This window comes from Hemitrygon akajei, chromosome 17 (assembly GCF_048418815.1).
Source record: "Hemitrygon akajei chromosome 17, sHemAka1.3, whole genome shotgun sequence".
NCBI classification, from domain to species: domain Eukaryota; kingdom Metazoa; phylum Chordata; class Chondrichthyes; order Myliobatiformes; family Dasyatidae; genus Hemitrygon; species Hemitrygon akajei.
The window spans coordinates 60,908,840-60,931,270 of record NC_133140.1 but is presented as its reverse complement, the minus strand read 5'-3'; the positions used below and the strand labels follow the sequence as shown (position 1 = coordinate 60,931,270).

Below are 22,431 nucleotides of genomic sequence, written 5' to 3'. Positions count from 1 at the left end.
TGAAGGGGCTTGGTGTATCTATTCTGTCACAGCTCATTCATTTTTGGTCCATATCGGACATTCAGCTCTCACGAACTGTTTGCATGCTACGATGGCCACACCCCGATACATCACTTCGACTGGCAGGGTAAACCAAGTGATGGTAGCTGGTGGGCCTCATACCCCTACATGCTTGTCCTAGCATGGAAAGATAGTTCTGGCTGTGCACGTATGAAATTAATGGTGTGTTTTAATGGAAGGTGTTTCTGCAAAGCTTTGTGAACAGCGAAGAGCATGACAAGACACAGAAGAAGTCAAGGTTATCCACTGCAACTAAGGAAAACCCCAGCTGTGATTGCTGCTTGTACTACTAGAGCTGGACTTCTGAGGTCGAGAGAGTGGAACTGCCTCAGTGCAATGGCTCCCATACAAGTTTTGAAAGTCATCATTGGATTTGACGGATAACCATTCATCAATTTCAAATCTCATTTTCTGTTCAGCTTGTGTTTTGGATCCAAGCTTGTTAAGAAACCGGAAGAAATCATTTAAAATTCTTGAAATTGCCATAGGTAGATCAAAGAGGATAGGAAGAGTCACAAACACAAGAAAATTTGCAGACGCTGGTCCTGGTCCGAAACGATGACTGTTTATAATTTCCATTGATGCTGCCTGACCTGCTGAGTTCCTCCAGCATTTTGTTTGTGTTGCCTAGGAAAGAAGAGTAGTGAGAGGAGATGACTGGTGGACTAAGGTAATCATCTACTCCCTGAAAGGTTCCCATTCTTGCCTCCTAATCAGGTTCCAGCTCTGGTAGTCCTTTGAGTTCCTGCTCTTCTCCTTAAGACCATAGGAGCAGAATTAGGCCATCAAACTGTCAAGTGTATTCCTCCATTTGTTCATGGCTGATTTGCCTTCTCAACCCCATTCTCCTGCCTTCTCCCTGTAGACTTTTGACACCCTTATTAACCAAGAAGTTGTTCTTCCTCTCTTCTAAAGAGACACCCTTCTATTCTGACCTTGGTCCTAGACTCTTCCGATATTTGATAGGTTTTAATTAGATTCAGGCTCTTCCCCCCCCCCCCCCCGCCCCCCAACATTCCTCTAAACTCGAGCAGGTACAGACCCAGAGCCATCTAATGCTTCTCATACATTAGCCCTTTCTTAGATATGGACAGTTTTGGGACTTATCTGAGAAAGGATATGCTGTCATTAGAGTGTCTGGAGAAGGTTTACAAGAATGGTCCTGGGAATGGAAGGGTTAACACGAGGACAGTTTGATGGCTCTTGGCCTTTCCTTGCTAGAATTTAGAGGAAAGTGGGGGATCTCATTGCAACCTATCAAATATTGAAAGGCCTAGATAGAGTAGATATGGAGAGGATGTTTCCTATGGTGGGAGTGTCTCGGACCAGAAACACAGCCTCAGAGTCCAAGGACTTTCCTTTCGAACAGAGATGATTTTTTTTTAGCCAGAGGGTGGTGAATCTTGACTTCATTGCCACGGATGGCTGTGAAAGCCAAGTCATTGGGTATATTTAAAGTGAAGGTTGATAGGATACGTAAATATGTCAAAGATTATAGGGAGAGGGTAGGGGAGTGTGGCTGAGGGGGTAATAAATCGGCTATGCCCAAATGTCGGAGCAAACAAATTTGATGGGCCAAATGGCTTAATTCTGTTCCTGTGTCTTATATTCTTCCATACACCCTATGTTTCTTTTCATTCCATTGTTTATCAAGTATTTGTCTGATTCTACCTTCAAAGTATGTTGTATCTGCTTCCACAATTTAGGTAGATAAACCCAAAGGCTTTACTAATAGCTTTTAACAATTCTCAGTGATGGTGCTATAGCTGATTGTCCCTCCCACATCCTCCCATCTCCACCAAAAAGAAGCAGCTTCATTTACTGTTTTCCAGTCAAATTGCACTTTTCCTGAATCTCTGGAATTTTTAAAATTTACATCAAATATCATAAAAGTTATGAACTGGTGCAAATTTGGGTAAGATAACTATGTGCTTTGTTAAAAGCCTCCATTTATACTATGTCCACCACTTGTCACTAAGTCGGTATTTTCCTTTTGATTTTCTGTTATTCACAGAAAACCTTTTTCAATATGTCTAGTTAAGCATGTCACTTTGATTACTAACTTGAAATGCCTCAAGATTTTTGACATTCTTTAGTACTCATGCTTGAGGGGAAAATAGAATTTAGGCTGAATTAATTATTTGAACATGTGTCAATCAAATTTGCTATGTCGATACCACTCACAGTCATATCAAATTGAACAATTCCAAATTCTAAATGTGAACTTTATCTGGTAAGGCTGTCAAGTTGTTGGGCAATGTAATTGATATGAAAGATGATGTGTGGCCTAGGGCAGATTAGCTATGATATTGAATGGTAGGACAGACTTGGAGGGCTTCTAATTCTTTTCACTCCTTTGGAAAAAGCAAAAATATTCCAGTGTTCAAGTACAAATGAGGAAAATCTACAGATGCAATGCACACAATATGCTGGAGGAACTCAGCAGGTCATGCAGCATCTATGGAAGAGTACTGTCAACGTTTCAGGCTGAGACCCTTCTGCAGGACTGGAGGAAAAAAAAAGCTGTGGAGTAGATTTAAAAGGAGAGGGGAAGGAGAAGCACAAGGTGATAGGTGAAACCTGGAGGGGGAGGGGTGAAGTAAATTGCTGGGAAGTTGATTGGTGAAAGAGGCTCAAGACCATGGAAAAAAGAAAACGGTGGAGGAGCTCCAGAGGGTGGGTGATGAGGTAAAAGGGAATGGGGAATGGTGAAGGAAGGGAAGTGGAAGGCATTACTGGAAGTTTGAGAAATTGATGTAAATGCCATCATGTTGGAGGATACCCAAACAGAATAGAAGGTGTTATTTCTCCAACCTGAGTGTGGCCTCATCACAACAGTGGAATTCAAATGGCTGGCCACTGGGCTTTCTCTGGCAGGTGGAGCATTGGTACTCGGTGAAGCGGTCTCCCAATCTATATCAGGTCTCACCGATGTACAGGAGGCCACACCAGAGGGAGTGCCAGGAGAGATGAATGGACAAGGGAGTTGTGTAAGGAGCAATCCCTGCGGAAAGCAGTAAGTATGATAGGGAGAAGGAAAAGATTAAGGGAGCTAGGGCTTTACTCTTTGGAGAGAAGAAGGAGGATGAGAGGAGACATGATAGAGATGTACAAGATATTAAGAGGAATAGACAGGGTGGACAGCCAGCACCTCTTCCCCAGGGCACCACTGTTCAGTACAAGAGGACATGGCTTTAAGGTAAGAGGAGGGAAGTTCAAGGGGGATATTAGAGGAAGGTTTTTCACTCCGAGAGTGGTTGGTGCGTGGAATGCACTGCCTGAGTCAGTGGTGGAGGCAGATACACTAGTGAAGTTTAAGAGACTACTAGACAGGTATATGGAGGAATTTAAGGTGGGGGGGGGGTTACATGGGAGGCAGGGTTTGAGGGTCGGCACATCATTGTGGGCCGAAGGGCCTGTAATGTGCTGTACTATTCTATGTTCTCTATGTTTGGGAGTGGGATCCCATTGGAGGTGGCGGGAGTTTTGGAGAATTATTTGCTGGACACGGAGGCTGGTGGCGATGGTAGGTGAGGACAAGAAGAACCCTATCCCTGGTAGGGTGGCGGGAAGATGGGGTAAGAGTAGACGTGCATGGAAGTACTGAGGTGAAGTCCTTTCTCATAAGCTGACTACAGGGATCAACCATAGATACATTGTAGAAGATTCTGTAAACTGCAAAGTTCAAAGTAAAATTTGTTATCGGAGTACATATACAGGTAGTCCCTGAGTTATGAATGTCTGACTTATGGACAACTCGTACTTACGAACCGAGGAAGGAGAACACTGTCCGCCATTTTAAGTCTGATCCAGATGCTGTCCGCCATTTTAAGTCGTTGCTGTTGACACTGTGTTGAGTGTTTAACTTTGTATTTGGCTTAAAATTTTCTTAGTAAGATTCATCCTGATCTCTCTCCCCCCCCCCCCCCCATTCCGGTCAGCTGGTGGCGCAGTGAGATCAGCGCCGGGCTAGAGAACAGAGGTTCCCGTGCTGGGTTGATGTCGATCCAGTGACTCCCGTACCATCTGTGCTGGTTGATATCAAGCTCGCAACTCGACCTCGCAAATAAAAAAAAAAGAAACTGCCACCTCCAGTTTAAATTCCCACACAGAATATTGTGGATGATCAAATACGCAAACCCAGCACAGCCCTCACTTGTCCCATTCAGCCTGTCTCAGTGCGGTGGTCGTTAGGACCCAGCAGACCTCGGGATTATTGGAATACATACGTTTCTTAAGTGTTTTATATGCATAGAAAGGTAAAATATATACTATATACTAAGACAAACATTTGATTGACGCTAAATAATACTGGATGTACTTGTTCCGACGTACGTACAAATCTGACTTAAATATGGACTCAGGAACGGAACTCGTACGTAACCTGGGGACTGCCTGTACGTCACCATCTACAACTCTTGAGATTCTTTATCTGTGGTTGTACTTAGCAAGTCGAGAGAACAATAACTGTAAACAGGATCTGTAAAGGAACTAATCTGTAAACATCTGCAAATGCAGATAATAAATGGCAGTAAATAACAAGATGAGCGTCCTTAAATGAATGTAGTTGTCCCCTTTTGTTCGAGAGCCTGGTAGTTGAGGGATAGTAACTGTTCTTGAAACTGGTGGTGCGAGTGCTGAGGCACTTGAACTTTCTACCTGATGAAAGCAGTGAGAAGAGATCTGGGTGGCGAGGATCTTTGTTGATTGGTGCTGCATTTCTTTGGCAATGTTTCAAGTAACTCAATGGTTAGGAGGGCTTTACCCATTGTGTACCGGACCAGATCCACGACCTTTTGCAGGATTTTCCGCACTGATGTTCCCATACCAGGCCAAATGCAGCTAGTCGGTACACTTTCCACCTCACTTCTATAGAAGTTGGCCAAAGTTTTCAGTAGCATGCTGAATCTCCACAGACTCGTGAGGAAATAGGCGCTGTCATGCTTTCTTTGCAATAATATATGATGGGTCTAGGGCAGGTTCTCTGGGATAATGACACCCAGCAATTTAAAGTTACTGACCTCTCTGCCTCTGATCCTTTGATTACTGGCTCATGGACCATGGTATCCCTCTGCTGAAATCCGCTATCAGGTTCCTTAGCCTTATTGACATAGAGAGATTGTTCTTATTGTTGCCAAGATTTCAATCTCTCTTTTGTATGCTGATTCATCACCCCTTTTGATACAGCCCACAACGGTGGTGTCATCAGCAAACTTGTATATGGTGTTAGAGCTGTACTTAGCCACACAGTCATAGGAGCAAAGTCCTATGTGTACGTAGCCCACATTACTGTCATACTCCTGTGCTGTTGGAGATTGTGGAGGAGGTATTGCCGATCTGAACTGACGGTGGTCTACCAATGAGGAAATCTAGTTTTCAATTGTACAAGGGGATATTGAGGCCCAGGTTTTAGAGTTTACTAATTAATTTAGAAGGGACGATGGTGTTCAGTGCAAGCTGTAATCAATAAAGAGCATCCCAAAACGTAAATTTGCTGCCCAGATGTTCCAGTGTTGTGTGAAGAGCGAACGAGATAGCATCTGCTGTAGACTTGTTGCTTTGGTAGGTGAATTGGAGCAAATCCAAGTCGCCACTGAGACAGGAGCTGATGTGCATCTCAAAACAATTCATCGCTATGGATGCAAGTGCTTCTGGGTAATAGTCACTTAGACAGGTTACCACACTCCTCTTGAGCACCAGTACAATTGAATCCTGCTTGAAGCAGGTGGGTACCACACGCTACCAGAGCAAGAAGTTGAAGATACCTGAGAATACACCAGCCAGTTGGCTGGGACAGGTCTTCAGTACTCGGCCATGTACTCCGAGTACTGCATCAATATAAATAGCAGCTTGTTTAATCTAATTGAACTTTGGTAATGTCGAATTAAAGACAGTACGTTTAATGCATAACATATTTAGTCATTGGTAAAATACTTAGATGTGCATGCTTATTAGTGCTTTGAAATTTCTGACGTTTCCTGCACACAAGTGCTCATTGTTGGTAACTGTATTCTTTAATCCCATTTGTAATGCCCACGCTATTGGCTTATGTATGTCTAGGGGAAAATCCGTCCACCCACCAAACCGGGTCTCCCGTATGCGTGGATGCTGTGAAATGCACACTGGTACAAACTCGCACACACAATATCAGACCGCACACCATATACGTTTACGGAGTACACTTTATAAATCTTATTTGAACTAGGTAATTAATAGCGATACAATATATAAGAAAAGAAAAGGCGCCAAAACTTATCAGAGTTCAGTCAATTCGTGCACAACCGTTGGAGCTCAATTATTGAAGTCTTCGGTCCACTATTCAATCTTCTCCGACCTCCTCGACCCACCGCCTAGGACCAACCTCAGTGGTCGACCAGTGGCATCCAGCACGTCCTCCTTCTTCAGTTCTCCTCCCCGAAAACCCGCGCACTCACTCCAGGTTCCCACACATACAGATAGAATGACACTGCTACCATTGGTTAGTTTCTCAATTATCAATAATTATAATCCAAACATTCCAACTAAACAGAGCATTACCTCATCAGTTACCCACAAAGAAGCCATTTCATTATAACTCTACAGAGCAGCTATTTTATATATGCAGTTAGCAGTTAACATACAGTTAATAACTGAGAACCCTACACATTCTTGGAAGAGATTTTGCTCTCTAGTCACATTTCCCAGTTTCTCCAAATTATCTGACCCTCGCATTGAGTAAATGACATTCCATTCTCACATTCTTCGTTGCTGTGGTGTAAAGCCTGTTATGTTTTTTTAACCTAACTCGATTTCCACAGTTATTCTAGCACTACTTGGTGTAATTCTATTACTGTATAATACTAGCTCTACAATGCTAACTTATTATGTATTTAAGAAGCTATTCATCTGTAGCCTTGCAATGACCCACTTGATTCTTTTGCCCTTGAAAAGATCATGTTGTAGCTGTTGAATAGTAGAAATTTAAACTCACAAAGATTATCACTATGACAATATAAATAGAAATTAAAGATGGAATAATTATCAATAAAAAATGCTGTAATTTACATCATGTTGTAAATGGTTTATTTATATCAAACCACACAAAATCCTTCTCGAGACGCATTTATGAACTGCATGCACATTTATTTTCATTGTAGCATCCTGGTGGAGAGGAGGTGCTATTTGAACAAGCTGGAGGGGATGCCACAGAAAGTTTTGAAGATGTGGGACATTCATCTGATGCCAGAGAGATGCTGAAACAGTATTTCATTGGAGAACTTGATTTGGTATGGAATATAATTCATCTGACAATCTGAATATATTGAGTTTTTAATTGACTTTCAAGTGTTTTAAGTTTACTTGAAGTTTGCATAAATGTTGTCTGTCTTTTACCAGTTAATTTTATTAATAACTACCAATTAGCAACTGAAGCAACACACACGAAATGCTGGTGGAGCGCAGCAGGCCAGGCACCATCTATAGGAAAAAGTACAATTGACGTTTCGGGCCAAGACACTTTGTCAGGACTAACTGAAAGAAGAGATAGTAAGAGATTTGAAAGTGAGAGGGGGAGGGGAGATCCAAAATGATAGGAGAAGACATGAGGGGGAGGGATGAAGCTAAGCGCTAGGAAGTTGATTGGCAAAAGGGATACAGAGCTGGGAAAGGGAGAGGATCATGGTACAGGAGACCTAGGGAGAAAGAAGGGGGGAGGGGAGCACCAGAGGGAGATGGAGAGCAGGCAAGGTGCGATTGTGAGAGGAACAGAAAGAGAAAAGGGGAAAGGGGGGATAATAGATAGTTAGATAAATAAATAAGGGGTGGAGTAAGAACGGGAGTGGGGCATTAACGGAAGTTAGAGAAATCAATGCTCATGCCATCAGGTTGGAGGCTACCCAGACGGAATATAAGGTGTTGCTCCTTCAACCTGAGTGCGGCCTCTTTGCGACAGTAGAGGAGGCCATGGATTGACATATCAGAATGGGAATTGGACGTGGAATTAAAATGTGTGGCCATTGGGAGATCCTGCTTTCTCTGGCGGACAGAGCGTAGGCGTTCAGCGAAACGGTCTCCCAGTCTGCGTCAGGTCTCCCCAATATATAGAAGGCCGCACTGGGAGCACCGGACGCAGTATATTACACCAGCCGACTCACAGGTGAGGTGTCACCTCACCTGGAAGGACTGTCTGGGGCCCTGAATGGTGGTGACGGAGGAAGTGTAAGGGCAAGTGTAGCACTTGTTCCGCTTACAAGGGAGATCGATGGGAAGGGATTGGGGAGGGGGGGAACGAATGGACAAGGGAGTCGCGTAAGGAGCAATCCCTGCGGAAAGCAGAGGGGGGGAGGGAAAGATGTGCTTGGTGGTGGGATCTCGTCGGAGGTGGTGGAAGTTATATGTTTGACCCAGAGGCTGGTGGGGTGGTAGGTGAGGACAAGGGGAACCCTATCCCTAGTAGGGTGCCGGAAGGATGGGGTGAGAGCAGATGTGCGTGAAATGTGAAAGACGCATTTGAGAGCAGAGTTGATGGTGGAAGAAGGGAAGCCCCTTTCTTTAAAAAAGGAAGACATCTCCTTCGTCCTGGAATGAAAAGCATGATCTTGAGGGCAGATGCAGTGGAGACAGAGGAATTGCAAGAAGGGAATGACATTTTTGCAAGAGACAGGGTGGGAAGAGGAATAGTCCAGGTAGCTGTGAGAGTCCGTAGGCTTATAGTAGGTATGAGTAGATAAGCTGCCTCCAGAGATAGAAACAGAAAAATCAAGAAAGGGGAGGGAGGTGTTGGAAATGGACCAGGTAAATTTGAGGGCAGGGTGAAAGTTGGAGGCAAAGTTAATAAAGTCAACAAGCTCAGCATGCGTGCAGGAAGCAGACTGGGAGACCGTTTCACTGAACACCTATGCTCTGTCCGCCAGAGAAAGCAGGATCTCCCAGTGGCCACACATTTTAATTCCATGTCCCATTCCCATTCTGACATGTCTGTCCATGGCCACCTCTACTGTCAAGATGAAGCCACACTCAGGTTGGAGGAGCAATATCTTATATTCCGTCTGGGTAGCCTCCAACCTGATGGCATGAACATTGATTTCTCTAACTTCCGTTAATGCCCCACTCCTCTTGTTATCCCTTATTTATTTATCTAACTATCTATTATCCCCCCTTTTTTCTTCTTTTTTCTCTCTCTGTCCCTCTCACAATCACTCCTTGCCTGTTCTCCATCTTCCTCTGGTGCTCCCCTCCGCCTTTCGTTCTCCCTAGACCTCCCGTCCCATGATCCTTTCCCTTCTCCAGCTCTATCTCTTTTGCCAACCAACTTTCCAGCTCTTAGCTTTATCCCTCCCCCTCCTGTCTTCTCCTGTCATTTCAGATCTCCCCCTTCCCCTCCTACTTTCAAATCTCTTACTATCTCTTCTTTCAGTTAGTCCTGACAAAGGGTCTCGGCCCAAAACGTCGACTATACTTCTTCCTATAGACGCTGCCTGGCCTGCTGCGTTCCGCCAGCATTTTGTATGTGGTGCTTGATTTTCCAGCATCTGCAGATTTCCTTGTGTTTGCGTTTTTAAATAATCAACTGAGATTGATGAATGTTTTTTTAAAATCTGTCAGTATTCTCCTTTGCTTAATCAGTGTATCACATGAGAATGTTTAGGTTAATTACTTATAAGCAACAATCTTTGTTTTTGAACTTAGTTTGGATTTGGTCGTGTTTGGCCAAATGCTTGCAAGGAATTGCCTGTATTTTTCCTCTTGCATGCTGGCATATTCAGGTTTCCCACATGAATGTGGGAGTCTCATTCTGGCTTAGATTCAATGGTGATTTTCTTAGCTCTTTCTCTGTACTCCATTGGAGTCTACGTGGAATCCAAGATCGCTCCGGAGCTGGCTGCAGACAAAAAATGTCTAGCTTTTACTTAAAACAAAATAATCCTCTGATCATGAGCCCAGATCCATAAATCCTTTCATTTGAAATAATACTATAGCTGGGATATAGAAAGCACAAAATACAAACCACATTTTTCTTAACTAATATTACTTTTGTAAATTAATATATTTGCTTCTATTTTAAGTTTTTTTGATAGCTGGAGTGTTTTGTGATCTACTGAAATGCTGAAAAACATTAACAGTTTTAATAAATTGTGAAGTTTGGTGTCTGGTTTTGTCTCCGGTTATTCAATGGGATGATCTTGTCTATCAAAAACATTTCTCAAGGGCTTGGCACCATACATGCTTGTTGCTTAGTTCCAGGACTTTCCTAGCCAAAAAGGGTATCTTTACAGATGTGAACAAGATGGTTGTATATTTAAAATGTATAAAAATGAATTATTTTCAGCATTTTATGTTTATATCAGATTTACAACATCCTCCTTTTTTGTTGCTTGATTACATGTATTTAAAAATGTTTTGTTTTATAGGCTGATCGAAAAGACGATTCTAAGGTAAGGAAAAAGACTGCAGTCATCGTACTGATGATCAAATTATTGAAACTATTTCCATAATTTATTCTATCTCATTTAAAGTTATAATTGGTTTGTGGGATTTGCTGTCGTGTACCATGACAAATGGCTTTTTCTGTCATTTCCTATTTCTGTTGAAAGTAAACAGCAAATATTAGAATAAAACAAGGTGAAAGCAGGTCCTTTGTTCCACCAGGTCTGTTATGACCATTGAGCACCCATTAACAATAATCCTATGCTAATTCAATTTATAATTTCTCCATGTTTCTATCACTCACCTCAAATTCTACCCTTCACCTGCACAAGAGGATCAATTTACAATGAACAATTGAGTTACCAACTCGCATGTCTTCGGGATGTGGGAAGAAACCAGATTATCTAAAGGAAATCCACATTGTCACAGGGAAATGTGCAATCTTTAGATACAAAGTACTAAATGTCAGATTGAATATAGGACACTGGCTACTGTGTATTGAAAACTTATGCTACTACTTCACTTGAAATTTAATATTGGCATCATTTGGTCATTGGTCACTTTTTGCTATAGTTCAATGTCAGTTGGAAAAGTTGAAGCGTTTTTATGAAATTGTCTATTTGAAAGTTATTTATTCTGACAAAAGTTGCTATTTTTGAATAAAGGATAGATGACATATTTGTGCTAATAATTTTAAATGTCCTACCCACTTGGTTCAGGAATTAAATAAATCGGACTTGCATCCATCGACATAACAGGGTTATCTTGCTTCCAAAGGCATCTTTTGTGAAATCCATTTTAGTGGAAGAAATGTTTTTCAGCTTTATAGAGAATTTCATATGAACATAACTAAGTATTTTCCCTTTTCTCTGCAGGATGTGTTAATTACAACATCTTCAAGCCAATCTAGGTACGTTGGGTTTAAATAACAGTTGAAAACATTATAGAAAATTTAAAAGTTGACTACTCTTTGTAATGACAACTACAGATGGTATTTCTCAACTAGATAGTAGTTGGGAATACCCTTATGAAAAGTGATGAGTAAATCGAGACTTGAGGTTGAACTCCACTCCCTCATTTTCATTGAATAAAGACATTTGTTGCTTTTGCTTCATGGCAGCAAAGCATTGTAATCTCTGGAGAAGTGACCAAATTGCAATTTGAACCTAGTAGTTTACCAACAGTCTGCTAGGAAATATCTCTGCAACAACGTTTGAAACTTCAAAAGTATTCAGATAGTTTTCACCATCTGAGTCTTAGCATGAACAAGTATGCTGTATGCAATCTACTATGTCTCGTGACATTTTCTCATACTTACCCATCTGTTCCCCTACCATGACCAACTGAAGAAAAACTCAGAAAACTATAGTCTTAACAACTTGTCCTCAACAATGGAATTGCCTAAAGCCTTCATATCTACCTGAGACAACACCAGTAATTCAAAGTGGTGGTCTCTAGATTAATTTAGATGGCTCTATTCATATTTTTTTTCATGAGTTTTCCAGGCAGCCTTTAACATGTTACAACACAACTTATAAATATTAAGTAGAATATAGCATTTGCCCTACCGAGGTGCAGCACCTCACATTTATCTGGGTTAAATTTCATGTGCAATTTCTCAGCCCCTATATCTGCAAATGATCTATATCATGCTGTATTATATAATATTTTGGATTACTAGCAATGTTTTCTCTTCCAGTTGGTGGACAAACTGGCTTATTCCTGCATTTGCAGCTGCTATTGTAGGACTCATGTATCGTTTCTACCTTTCGGAGAACAGAACTTCATCCTGAAGATTTCCATTTTAAATTAACTATCTGGATGTAATGAAGTGTTGGTGGACCAGAAACCAACTGACTGGTGCTGGTAATGCCAGTGTGCTCAAGATTTTACCAGTAATTGGATGTTATTTAATTACTATCAAAACTTGTATGAATCTTTTTTTTTCCTATTCTATGCACCAATTAGTGAAGTAAATGCAGTATGCAATACCAGAGTTTTATACAGAACATACAATATTAACCATAATTCAGTTTTAAGCATGGTTTGAACCCTGTTTCAGACTTTTCAGGAAAATTGATCAATTTTATCAAGAAAAGCATTGAAGAATTCATTTATACTGATGTTGCAAATATTTACCCATGTTGAACTCCTGATAAGTGTTACCATCATGAACATAAATAAATAATTATTGTAGTCTTCACACAAATTAGTTTCCTCTTCCCTTGACAAAAATCATTTTCCTTGAACTGTCCATCACTTCTCTGTATAAAAGATAAAATCCTTGAGGGATATTAATAATTTTCTCAGTTTAATAATGATTTTACAAAACACTAATTTTATGGAGCTGATAATGTTACCTGAAATGCAGCTAAAAGTCTTACAGCCTATGCTTGTTCTCTTTGCTTTGAGGGTGACAAGTTCAACGCAAGTACAATTTAATGGATAAAACTCAAACGTGGGCAGGATATGGTTCAAGCAGACACAGGGGATATTATTAAAAGATGGCTGATTAATTTATTCCTTGACCTGCAAGGATAAAGTAACTGTTATGATTGTCTTTGATTTTTTTTTTTTGGGAGGTATACTGTTCCACAAAGTGGAAATAATTTTGCCTACTATTTCTGATTGTTTCTTATTCCTTAAGGTGAACTTGAGTTGAGGCCAAGTGCAAGAAATCCTGAATTGCAATTTGTAATATCTAATATGGTCTCTGTTCTCTTGATCTTCTGCTCATTGGAATTAAATTGGTTCTCTATGACCAGTCTTGTACCTAAATTCTATAATGCTGTAAATTAATGTTGGTGATTATTTTTGCATGTTGCATTTCCGATTTTGTTAATCTTAAATGTGATAAATTTGTTCTCATTATGTGAATCTTATTAGTGTGCATGCAATTTGTATGTTTGTGGTATTACAGGGGTTTGTTTTGAATATTCAGACCATATATCTAACTGACTATCCTTGCATCAATTATGTCTCAAAAACTGACATTTCACAAAAAAACTTAGCTAACTCTTGCATTACTAGTGCAAACTTTTTAAACATTATTACCATACCACAGTGATTTAGCCTATTTTATCTAAATTCTTCACAAGATGGGCTCATGAATATGATGTTTTCTACAGTTATCCTGAAAGGCATTTTCACTTATTCTTTAACTTACTATAATAGCTTCTGTAATGTAATCTTGAAATTCTAGATTTTACTTAATATCAAAATATCCAGATATAATGTATTCAGTTGCTACCATCTTTACTTATGCAACATAATCTATGCCTACTATACATAGATGAATGTTGAGTGAGTGCATATAATGTTTGCTAATCACAAAATCTTCATTGAAATACTTTTAATTCCTTAGAACCAAACACAGAATTTATTCTCATATGACCACTATGTTGAGTAATATATGTATCAATGAAGAAGTACTCATCTATCAATAAATTTACTTTATAATGTAAAATGATTGGTACTAATCAAGTTACTAAGATTAAATATGATTTATGTTATGTGCTTTCTTGCATTGAGCATGGTCTGTGATGGTTAAGATCATGGTTGATCCATTCTTGGCATCAGCAGCACTTTTGTGCTCACTCCCCCATAATGCTAGACTCCCCTGTAGTTGAAATGTCTGCAAATGCATTCAATTATTACTTTTAGGATCCTTCAGTGCAGAGGTTTTAGAAGAATCACAGCTCTCTGAAGATATTTCTCTACCTGTCTTAATGAATATATTACCGAGTTCTATGCACCATTCAACAGTAGAAATATCTTCTTGGTATTCGCCCTGTTAATTCCCATAAGAATATTTCGTTTCAATAGATTACCTTTTGTTCACCTAAACCATAAAAATACTGTCATTCTACTGTTACTGTATTTTGTTTTTTATTTTTAAACCATTATTGTACATCCAAGCAAAATTTTAACAATCTAGTTTTATTGGTTTTGAAGATCAAGTCAAAAACTTTAAGACATTTACAAAATAATGACACCAGATTTGGAAGAGTACTGCCATTTGCTTTTAAACTCTATACTAAAAAGCTAATATGCAAGGAATGCCTTATACTTATTTTAAAATCTGGTGCAGAAAATAAAATGCTCTTGTGTTCTTTAAATTTTGTACTTGTATTTGGACATCTCTGAGCATCACTCAGTAGTTAAACACTTAGCTTTTTAAAAATATACATCTGCTTTGATCCCGATTTACACTGACCAATGGTGTTTGTTTATCTTAAACATATTCCAAACTTCATGCTAAACTTCCTTAATAAGCCTACCCCTAGCAATCTGTAAAATCAATTGTTAGTAGTGTTTCCTCCTAAACCACACATGAAACGACCACAACCCACAATTTTGTCTTTACACTTGCATCTTTTCCTAAACGGTGAAAACAATAGAGCCAAATCTCTGTCAAAACAATGATCCATTGAGACCTATTATCTCCTCAGTTATACTGCTAACTTGATCAGTTAACCTTGCAATTTAGTACAGTAATTAAATCTGGAATACAGAATTATTTTGAATCAACTTGTAGGGTAAACTCAGGCTTTATTGTTAATCATCAAAATGAAGTTCTCCAGGCAATATTTGTGCTATATACTATCATAAAAATTAGATTATATTGACAGTAGTCCACCTAGTTTCTGTGAACTAATCCCAAAAATACTGCTAGAAGTATTTATTGTGCTCTGACCCCAATTTGTTACACTGTAAGTGACAGTCAGTTTAGAAGTGATGTTTCTGTAAATTTCAGAACTTTTCATTTCTTGCAATTGTAGAAATTTTCCACAATTAGATCAATTATTTCACAACTGCTTATACACAATGTGCTTTCTGGGAAGAAAACTCTCAAACAAATAAAATGTTTAAGTTTATTGGTCATTTTCACATACTACAAAAGTTATCATCAGTTATTGTGTGAAAACTTTGAAGTACAATTTTTAATGTTAATCGTTTGAGGTCAACATTGTTTATCAAAATATGAAGAAATTTAATGTTTTTGTCTTTGTAATACTTTGATATTTCAAATGAAAATAATGTCTTTCTGTTGTATTGGAAGAAATAATGAATGCTCGTAGTAAATTCATACATTTGTACTGTATTTTCAGTCTATAAAATGTTATGAATTAAGCTGATTTGAACTTAAATACATTGAATGTACTATAAAATACACAGTATATTTACATACTTTCCTGCATATCTGCCTGTACTGCAGAAGTTTAACTTTTCTCCCTAATTTGTATTCTACCAGTTAAAGCCAATGAGTTATATAATTGAGAAATAGGCCTTGTAGCCCAAGAGGTCCATTTCAGAATTAGAATGAGGTTTACTATCACTGACAAATGTGAAATTTGTTAACTTAATGGCAACAGTACAATACGTGATAAATATAGGAATTTCATATGTATATTAAACAGTTAAATTAAAAATAGTGCAAATCATAATAAAAAGTGCAGTAGTGTACATGGATTCAATGTCCATTTAGAAATCGGAGGGCAGAGGGGAAGAAGCTATTCCTGCATCACTGAGAATGTGCCTTCAGGTTTCTGTACCTCCTTCCAGACAGTAGCAATGAGAAGATGACATGGGTGATGGGAATTCTTAATAATGATAATAACCACCTTTCTGAGGCATCACTCCTTGAAGATATCTTGGATACTACAGAGGCTGGTACCCATGATGGAGCTGACCAATTTTACAACCTTCTGTAGCTTCTTTTGATCCTATGCAGTAGTCCACCCCACCCCCCACCACCATACCAGACAATGATACAGCCTGTCATAATGCTCTGCACGGTACATCTGGAGAAGTTTGAGTGTTTTAGGTGACAAACCAAATTTCCTCTGACTCCTTATGAAATATAGTTGCTGTCTTCTCTTCTTTATAGCTGCATTGATTGTTGGGACCAGGTTCTATCCTCTGTGATCCAACCTTTCAAAATATTCTCTACTGTATGGAAATAGGCAAGAATCTCTGGTAACATACCAAATCTCAAAATCCTAATGAAGTAGAGCCAGTGGCTCACTTCTTTTAGAGTGGCGCAGCAGCATACTGGTTAAGTACCAGTGACTTGGGTTCAATTCCCACCATTGCCTGTAAGGAGCTTGTACGTTCTCCCTATGACCATATGAGTTTCCTCCAGGTGCTCCAGTTTCATCCCGTAGTTCAAATGTGTACTGGTTGGTAGGTTAGTTGGTCATGGTAAATTGTCCCATGATCAGGTTAGAGTTAAATCAGGGGTTGCTGGGCAGTGGAGCTGGAAGGGACCATTCTGCACTGTATCTCAATAAATAAATGGAATCATTGCATCAATGTGTTGGGGCCCAACATCCTCTGAGATGCTAATACCTAGGAACTTGAAGCTACTCACTCTTTCCAATGCTGAACCCTCAATAAGCACTGGGGTGTGTTCCCCTGACTTCCCCTTCTTGAAGACCACAATCCCTTTGTCTTGCTGATGTTGAGTGGGAAGTTGTGACACCACTCAATCAGCCTATCTATCTAACTCTTGTACGCCTCCTCAATTATGTGATTCTACTGACTACAGTGGTATCATTGGCGAATTTATGGATGGTGTTTGAGCTGTGTTTTGCATATTGTCACAATTATAGAGAGAGTGGAGCACAGTTGTAAACCCACAACATTGAGGTGTTTTCACTGACAGGAGGAAAAGTAAAGCTGATTAACACTAGTCTGTTAAGGAATTCAAGGACCCAGGTGCAGAGAAAGTTGGTTGAATTTATTTAGCAGATCTCACCACATGGGTATAGCAAAATCTACATGTATTAACCAGTGGATTCAAGATCCTGAGTATAAAGGACATCAGTCCAGTTACTTCTCAGGAGAGAATGGGCAAGAATGTGATGCCTACAGCAAACTACCTTTGTTGTTGACCTATAAAGTAAATATGTACAGTATTTTTTTCTTTTCTTGGTCCCTTCAAGTCAGTATTGTCTGGAACAGCAGTGTAATGCACAGCAAAATATTGATAGATCCTGTCCATAAGACAACTTAAAAGCTGACAGTGAAGTTGCTAGGAGGAAAGCCTGTGTCAATAATTTGTGGAAGTAATTGATTTACTTTACAGTAGTGGTAAAATTTGAATTTCATTTCTAATACAAGGCAGTGATGCTCTTTGTTTAACCAGATGTTGCTTGGAGCTGTCAATTTAAAAATTCAGGTAGAAGATTGCAGCATGCTGCTGTGCAGAAGGATTTGGGAGTGCTTGTGCATGAATTGCAAAAGGTTGGTTTGCAGGTGGTGCAGGCTATCAAGAAGGCAAATAGCCTTCATTGCTAGAGGGATTGAATTAAGGAGCAGGGAGGTTATGCTGCAACTGTATAAGGTGCTGGTGAGGCCACATCTGAAGTACTGCATGCAGTTCTGGTCTTACTTGAGGAAGGATATAATGGCTTTGGAGGCAGTGCAGAAGAGGTTCAACCAGGTTGATTCCAGAGAGTTAGACTATGAGGAGAGATTGAGTTGCCTGGGACCATACTCGATGGAATTTGGAAGGATGAGAGGAGATCTTAAAGAAACATAAAATTATGAAAAGGATAGATAAGATAGAAGCAGGAAAGTTGTTTCTATGGGTAGGTGAGACTAGAACTTGGGGACATAGGCTTAAGATTCAGGGGAGTAAATTTAGAATGCAGATAAGGAGGAACTGCTTTCCCAAAGAGTGGTTAATTGGTGGAATTCTCTGCCCAATGAAGCAGTGGAGGCTACCTCAGTAAAGACAAGGATGGATAGATTTTTGCATTGTAGGGGAATTAAGGATTATGGGGAAAAGAAGGTAGGTGGAGATGAGTCCATGGCCAGATCAGCCATGACCTTATTGAATAGTGAAGCAGGCTCGATGGACCAGATGGCCTACTGCTCCTATTTCCTCTTTTTTAGGTTAAGAAGGATACCATGAAGTCTCCAATCTATGTAGTATAAACTAGTTTATGTCTAACTTTTGGCTGCTGAGTGATAAACATGCAGCTCAAACAGCAGCTTTTAGTCATGATTGAAAGGTAAATATTTGCATGCACACCTAAGAGAAGACTGTTGTTGAAATTAAACTATTGGATCTTTGTCATTCAGCTGTGAGGGACAAGGACTCCTCCTTAATACCCTCACTGAAAGAGGGTACCTTTGAAATTACCTAGATTGTGCACAGATTACATGGGGTTTTAACATAGCTTGTTTCAAAGGAAAGAGTGCTCCCAACAATTTTAAACTTATACTTACTTAATTGGCAGGCACCCAGTTGCTTACTACTAATAGTATTTTAAGCATTTTTATGTACAAAAGAGAGGAGAGGCTGGACAAACCTGGGGTGTTTTCTCTGAAGCATTAGAGGTTGAAGGGAGACACAGTAAAAATAAATAATATCATAAGAGGTGTAGATTGGAAGAAATATCTGTTAATATTTGAAGTACAGCAGTATAGCAATCAATTTGTGGGAAATGGGTTGAGCTTGTTTTAGTTGACTATTTGGGTTGATTTGAAAATAATTAACCAGATACATTCACTTCAAACAGAATGGACATAATCTTTGAACCATGTGCTTTTTTTTAAATTGAATTTAAAATTTTTGTGGCACTGAAGAAGGTCATTCAGCTAACTGCCTGTGTCAGCACATAGCAGAGCAACCCGGTCAGGTCTATTGCTCCTGCAACAAAGAATAAGCTGCTGGAGGAATTCAGCAGATCAGGCGGCATCTGTGCATAGGGATAGTAGTCGTTTTGGGCAAGTCAGATGCTGTGTCTCCACTGATGCTACCTGACTGCTGAGTTCCTAGAGTAGTTTCTGCTACAGATTACACAAATGGAGACCCTTTTCACTTGTCCGAATCCCCTGCTCTTTTCTGATTGCCCTTCAAAATGTTGTCCCTCCAGTGCCAGGGTGAAGTAATTGAAGACTGCAAAGTTGCTAATGTGCCTTTATTTAAGAAGGGCAACAAGGACAAGCCACAATTACCCCGTATTTGGAATGGCAAAGAATAATTAACAAAAGTCAGCATAGATTTATGCATGGGAAATCATAGAAACATTGAAAACCTGCAACATACAGGCCCTTCAGCCCACAAAGCTGTGCTGAACATGTCCTTATCTTAGAAATTACCTAGTGTTAACCATAGCCCTCTATTTTTCTGAGCTCCATGAACCTGTCCAGGACTCAAAGCCTTATGGAAGTGCTAGTCTTAAGTTACAGGTAAGAATTAAAGCTTTGTGAAGTACAGGGTCATATTAGTGTATAATATTTTGTAGCATTTTACATAATCCTTTCAGTAGGTTCATATAATATCTATTGGCATTTTACTTGTAGTGGTTGCATTTATAGTATTTGTGATGCTAGCTGTGAACAAACTTTTAAAGGACTCTTGGGCTGTGTTACCTTGAGAGTTGTTGCTAGCTTTATCCCATTGAGGTGGGTTCATACTGATTCAAGGTATAGAAAGAAACAGCAAGAAAATAGTTCCATCGAGTCCAATTGATCATTTTATTGTATTACTACATCAGTCCTATTTTCAAAACTCCCCAGTTTGTCATTAACTCTCCACAGATTCTACCACTCACCTACAATTTACAGCAGCCAAATAATGTACCAACCTGAAAGCTTATGATATGGAAGGAAAGCCAGGGAATCAAAGGGAAACATGCAAACTCCACACAAAACAGAAGCCAAGAGGATTGGTATAAGAAATAACCATTCATGCAGATGTCTGTGCTCACTGAAATAACGGAGGTGATCTGATAGCAGCCCACGCGGAATGCACTTACTTTCTTACCGTCTATTACACCATTGGCATTTAGGGCAGCAATGAATGTCCTCCAACTCTGGCAGTGTTCAGGGCTTCCTTCATCACGTCAGTAGCTTCTTCTCAGTTTTCACTACCGTCAGTCATGCAAGTCTGCAAGTCATGCAAATTTTAGAAGAATGCAGGGGTTCTCATTGAAACCTACCAAATGTTGAAGGGACTAGATAGGGTGGATGTGGAGAAGTCGTTTCCTATGGTTGCGGTATCCAGAACAAGAGGGCACAGTTGCAAATTGAGGAGTGACCCTTTAGAACAGAGGTATGGAAGATTTATTTTTTTTAGCCAGAGAGTAGTGGAATGCTCTGCCACAGGCTGCAGTGGAGACCAAGCCTGTGGGTATATTTGAGGCAGAAGTTCATAGTTTTCTGATCAGTCAGGGCATCAATGGATATGGCAAGAAGGCGGACGTAGGGAGTTGAGTGGGATCCAGGATCAGCCATGATGCAATGGCAGAGCAGACTCAATGGGCTGATGGACTAATTCTGCTCCTTTGTCTTATGTTCGTATGGTCTAAGTCCAAAATGGAGCTTCAGGAATGCCATCACACTAAGATGTAGAAGGATTCCTCATTGCTGTTTCCATAACATTTTTGTTTTACCAGACAGGGTTGTTAGCCCTGAGCTGAATCCCTGAACCTGGAGGACTGGTGGATCACTCTTGGTTTGGCCTCTTACGCTTTGACCTGTTTGGTGTGGTATGACCCTACCAAGAGTTTATGTATAAAGCCCTGACTCCGGCCAGCATAGCTCTCCAGGTCATTGAGGCACGCAAGCCTCCAAACCCGATGATCGGGTTGTGGCCCTCTTGGAGGTGCGGAATTCATATGCGTAGTTTCTTCTGGAACTCCAGAAACTATGTGAATGATTCACTGCTTCATCATTCTTTTGGAACTTTTCCACATGCAGTGACTGGAATTAATGATCAAATGGTAAAAGAGATTTATGTATTATTATGACTATTTTAATTAATGAGCCCTGAATTTTTTACAGAAATTGTAAAAGTTTAATGGTGCACTAAACCATACTTACTGCTTATTTAATGTATGGGGATTGTCATTCTCTCTTATGTTTTGTAACTCCAAAACTAATCAAAAGAAAAACACAGGGAGCCTGGGAATAAACAGGTGTACTTTGTTTTTACTTTAGTGAGGTGCACATTTATGATGTGGTGGCATAATGATGTATGCCATTCACATACTTTTACATACAGTAAAACCTGTAATTAATTATTTAAAGAATGCTTAATCAAACAATATATTTACAATATTACTCAAAGATTACTGAAATATCAAATACAAATTTCTAACTTTACATTTTTTTACTGTTCTTGATTTTTCTTTAATCTTGTATGTTTTGATCTTAAATTTATCTTCTGAAAAGTAGCCACATGAGAAAATTCCATCAATGTGTTTGGCAGCTCAGCTTGATTGATTTCACTGCAGAACACAAGAATTCCACTGGAAGTGAGACATGACAGTACTGAAATTTGGAAAGGGGAAACCCATGCCTCAGAAATCATTAGATCCTTCTGATCAGCTGCTAAGAGGTCAGCATGAAATGCTGGTTGCATTACTGGTTACTGCAAAATTGTGCTTATTGTTTGTATTGAAAGTTTTGTAATGGCAGTTTCAGAGGATTGCACATTACCAATTCTTCATGAGATAACTTCAGTCTACTATGTTTTAATTGATTCAATACATTATTTGGGTGTTTTGCCACCTTAGAACCAATTCTTTGGTTCTGAACTGATAAGACAAACTGGAATTTCTCTTCATTTTCTAATGGGATTAATGCTGTCTTTTAAATTCATGAGCTGTTTATCAAACCATAATTCACGATTTAAGGTGAAGCTAGGCATAAGGAAATGATAGGAAGATATGGAATAAAGAAATGAAAAAGCAACACTGGGCTAACTAGAGTGCTGAACAAGCAGCAGGCTCAAGACGCACGGGCCAAATGCCCTCTAGTTTTGTACAACAATCTTATGATTCTATGATTCATTATTCACCCAGGGCAGCTATCCCAGATCATTTTCAGTATAAAGGCTAATTTAGTTTAAAGAAAGCAAGATCTTTTGTACTGCAAGGACTGACATAAGGGAGAGGTGTCTGAAGTATGTTCAAACTAAATGAAAAATTTCATACTTTGTGAATTATA

At 39.6% G+C, this 22,431-nt stretch overlaps 1 protein-coding gene across 1 annotated transcript; it reads left to right on the top strand.

Annotated features, from left to right (window-relative positions):
- Positions 1-91: 91 nt before the first annotated feature.
- On the top strand, positions 92-15,597 carry cyb5b (cytochrome b5 type B). The gene is made up of 5 exons (XM_073069667.1): positions 92-127; positions 7,197-7,325; positions 10,449-10,472; positions 11,340-11,374; positions 12,164-15,597. The coding sequence occupies exons 1-5, from the start codon at positions 92-94 to the stop codon at positions 12,255-12,257; spliced, it is 318 nt and encodes a 105-aa protein (XP_072925768.1). The 3' UTR covers positions 12,258-15,597.
- Positions 15,598-22,431: the final 6,834 nt, after the last annotated feature.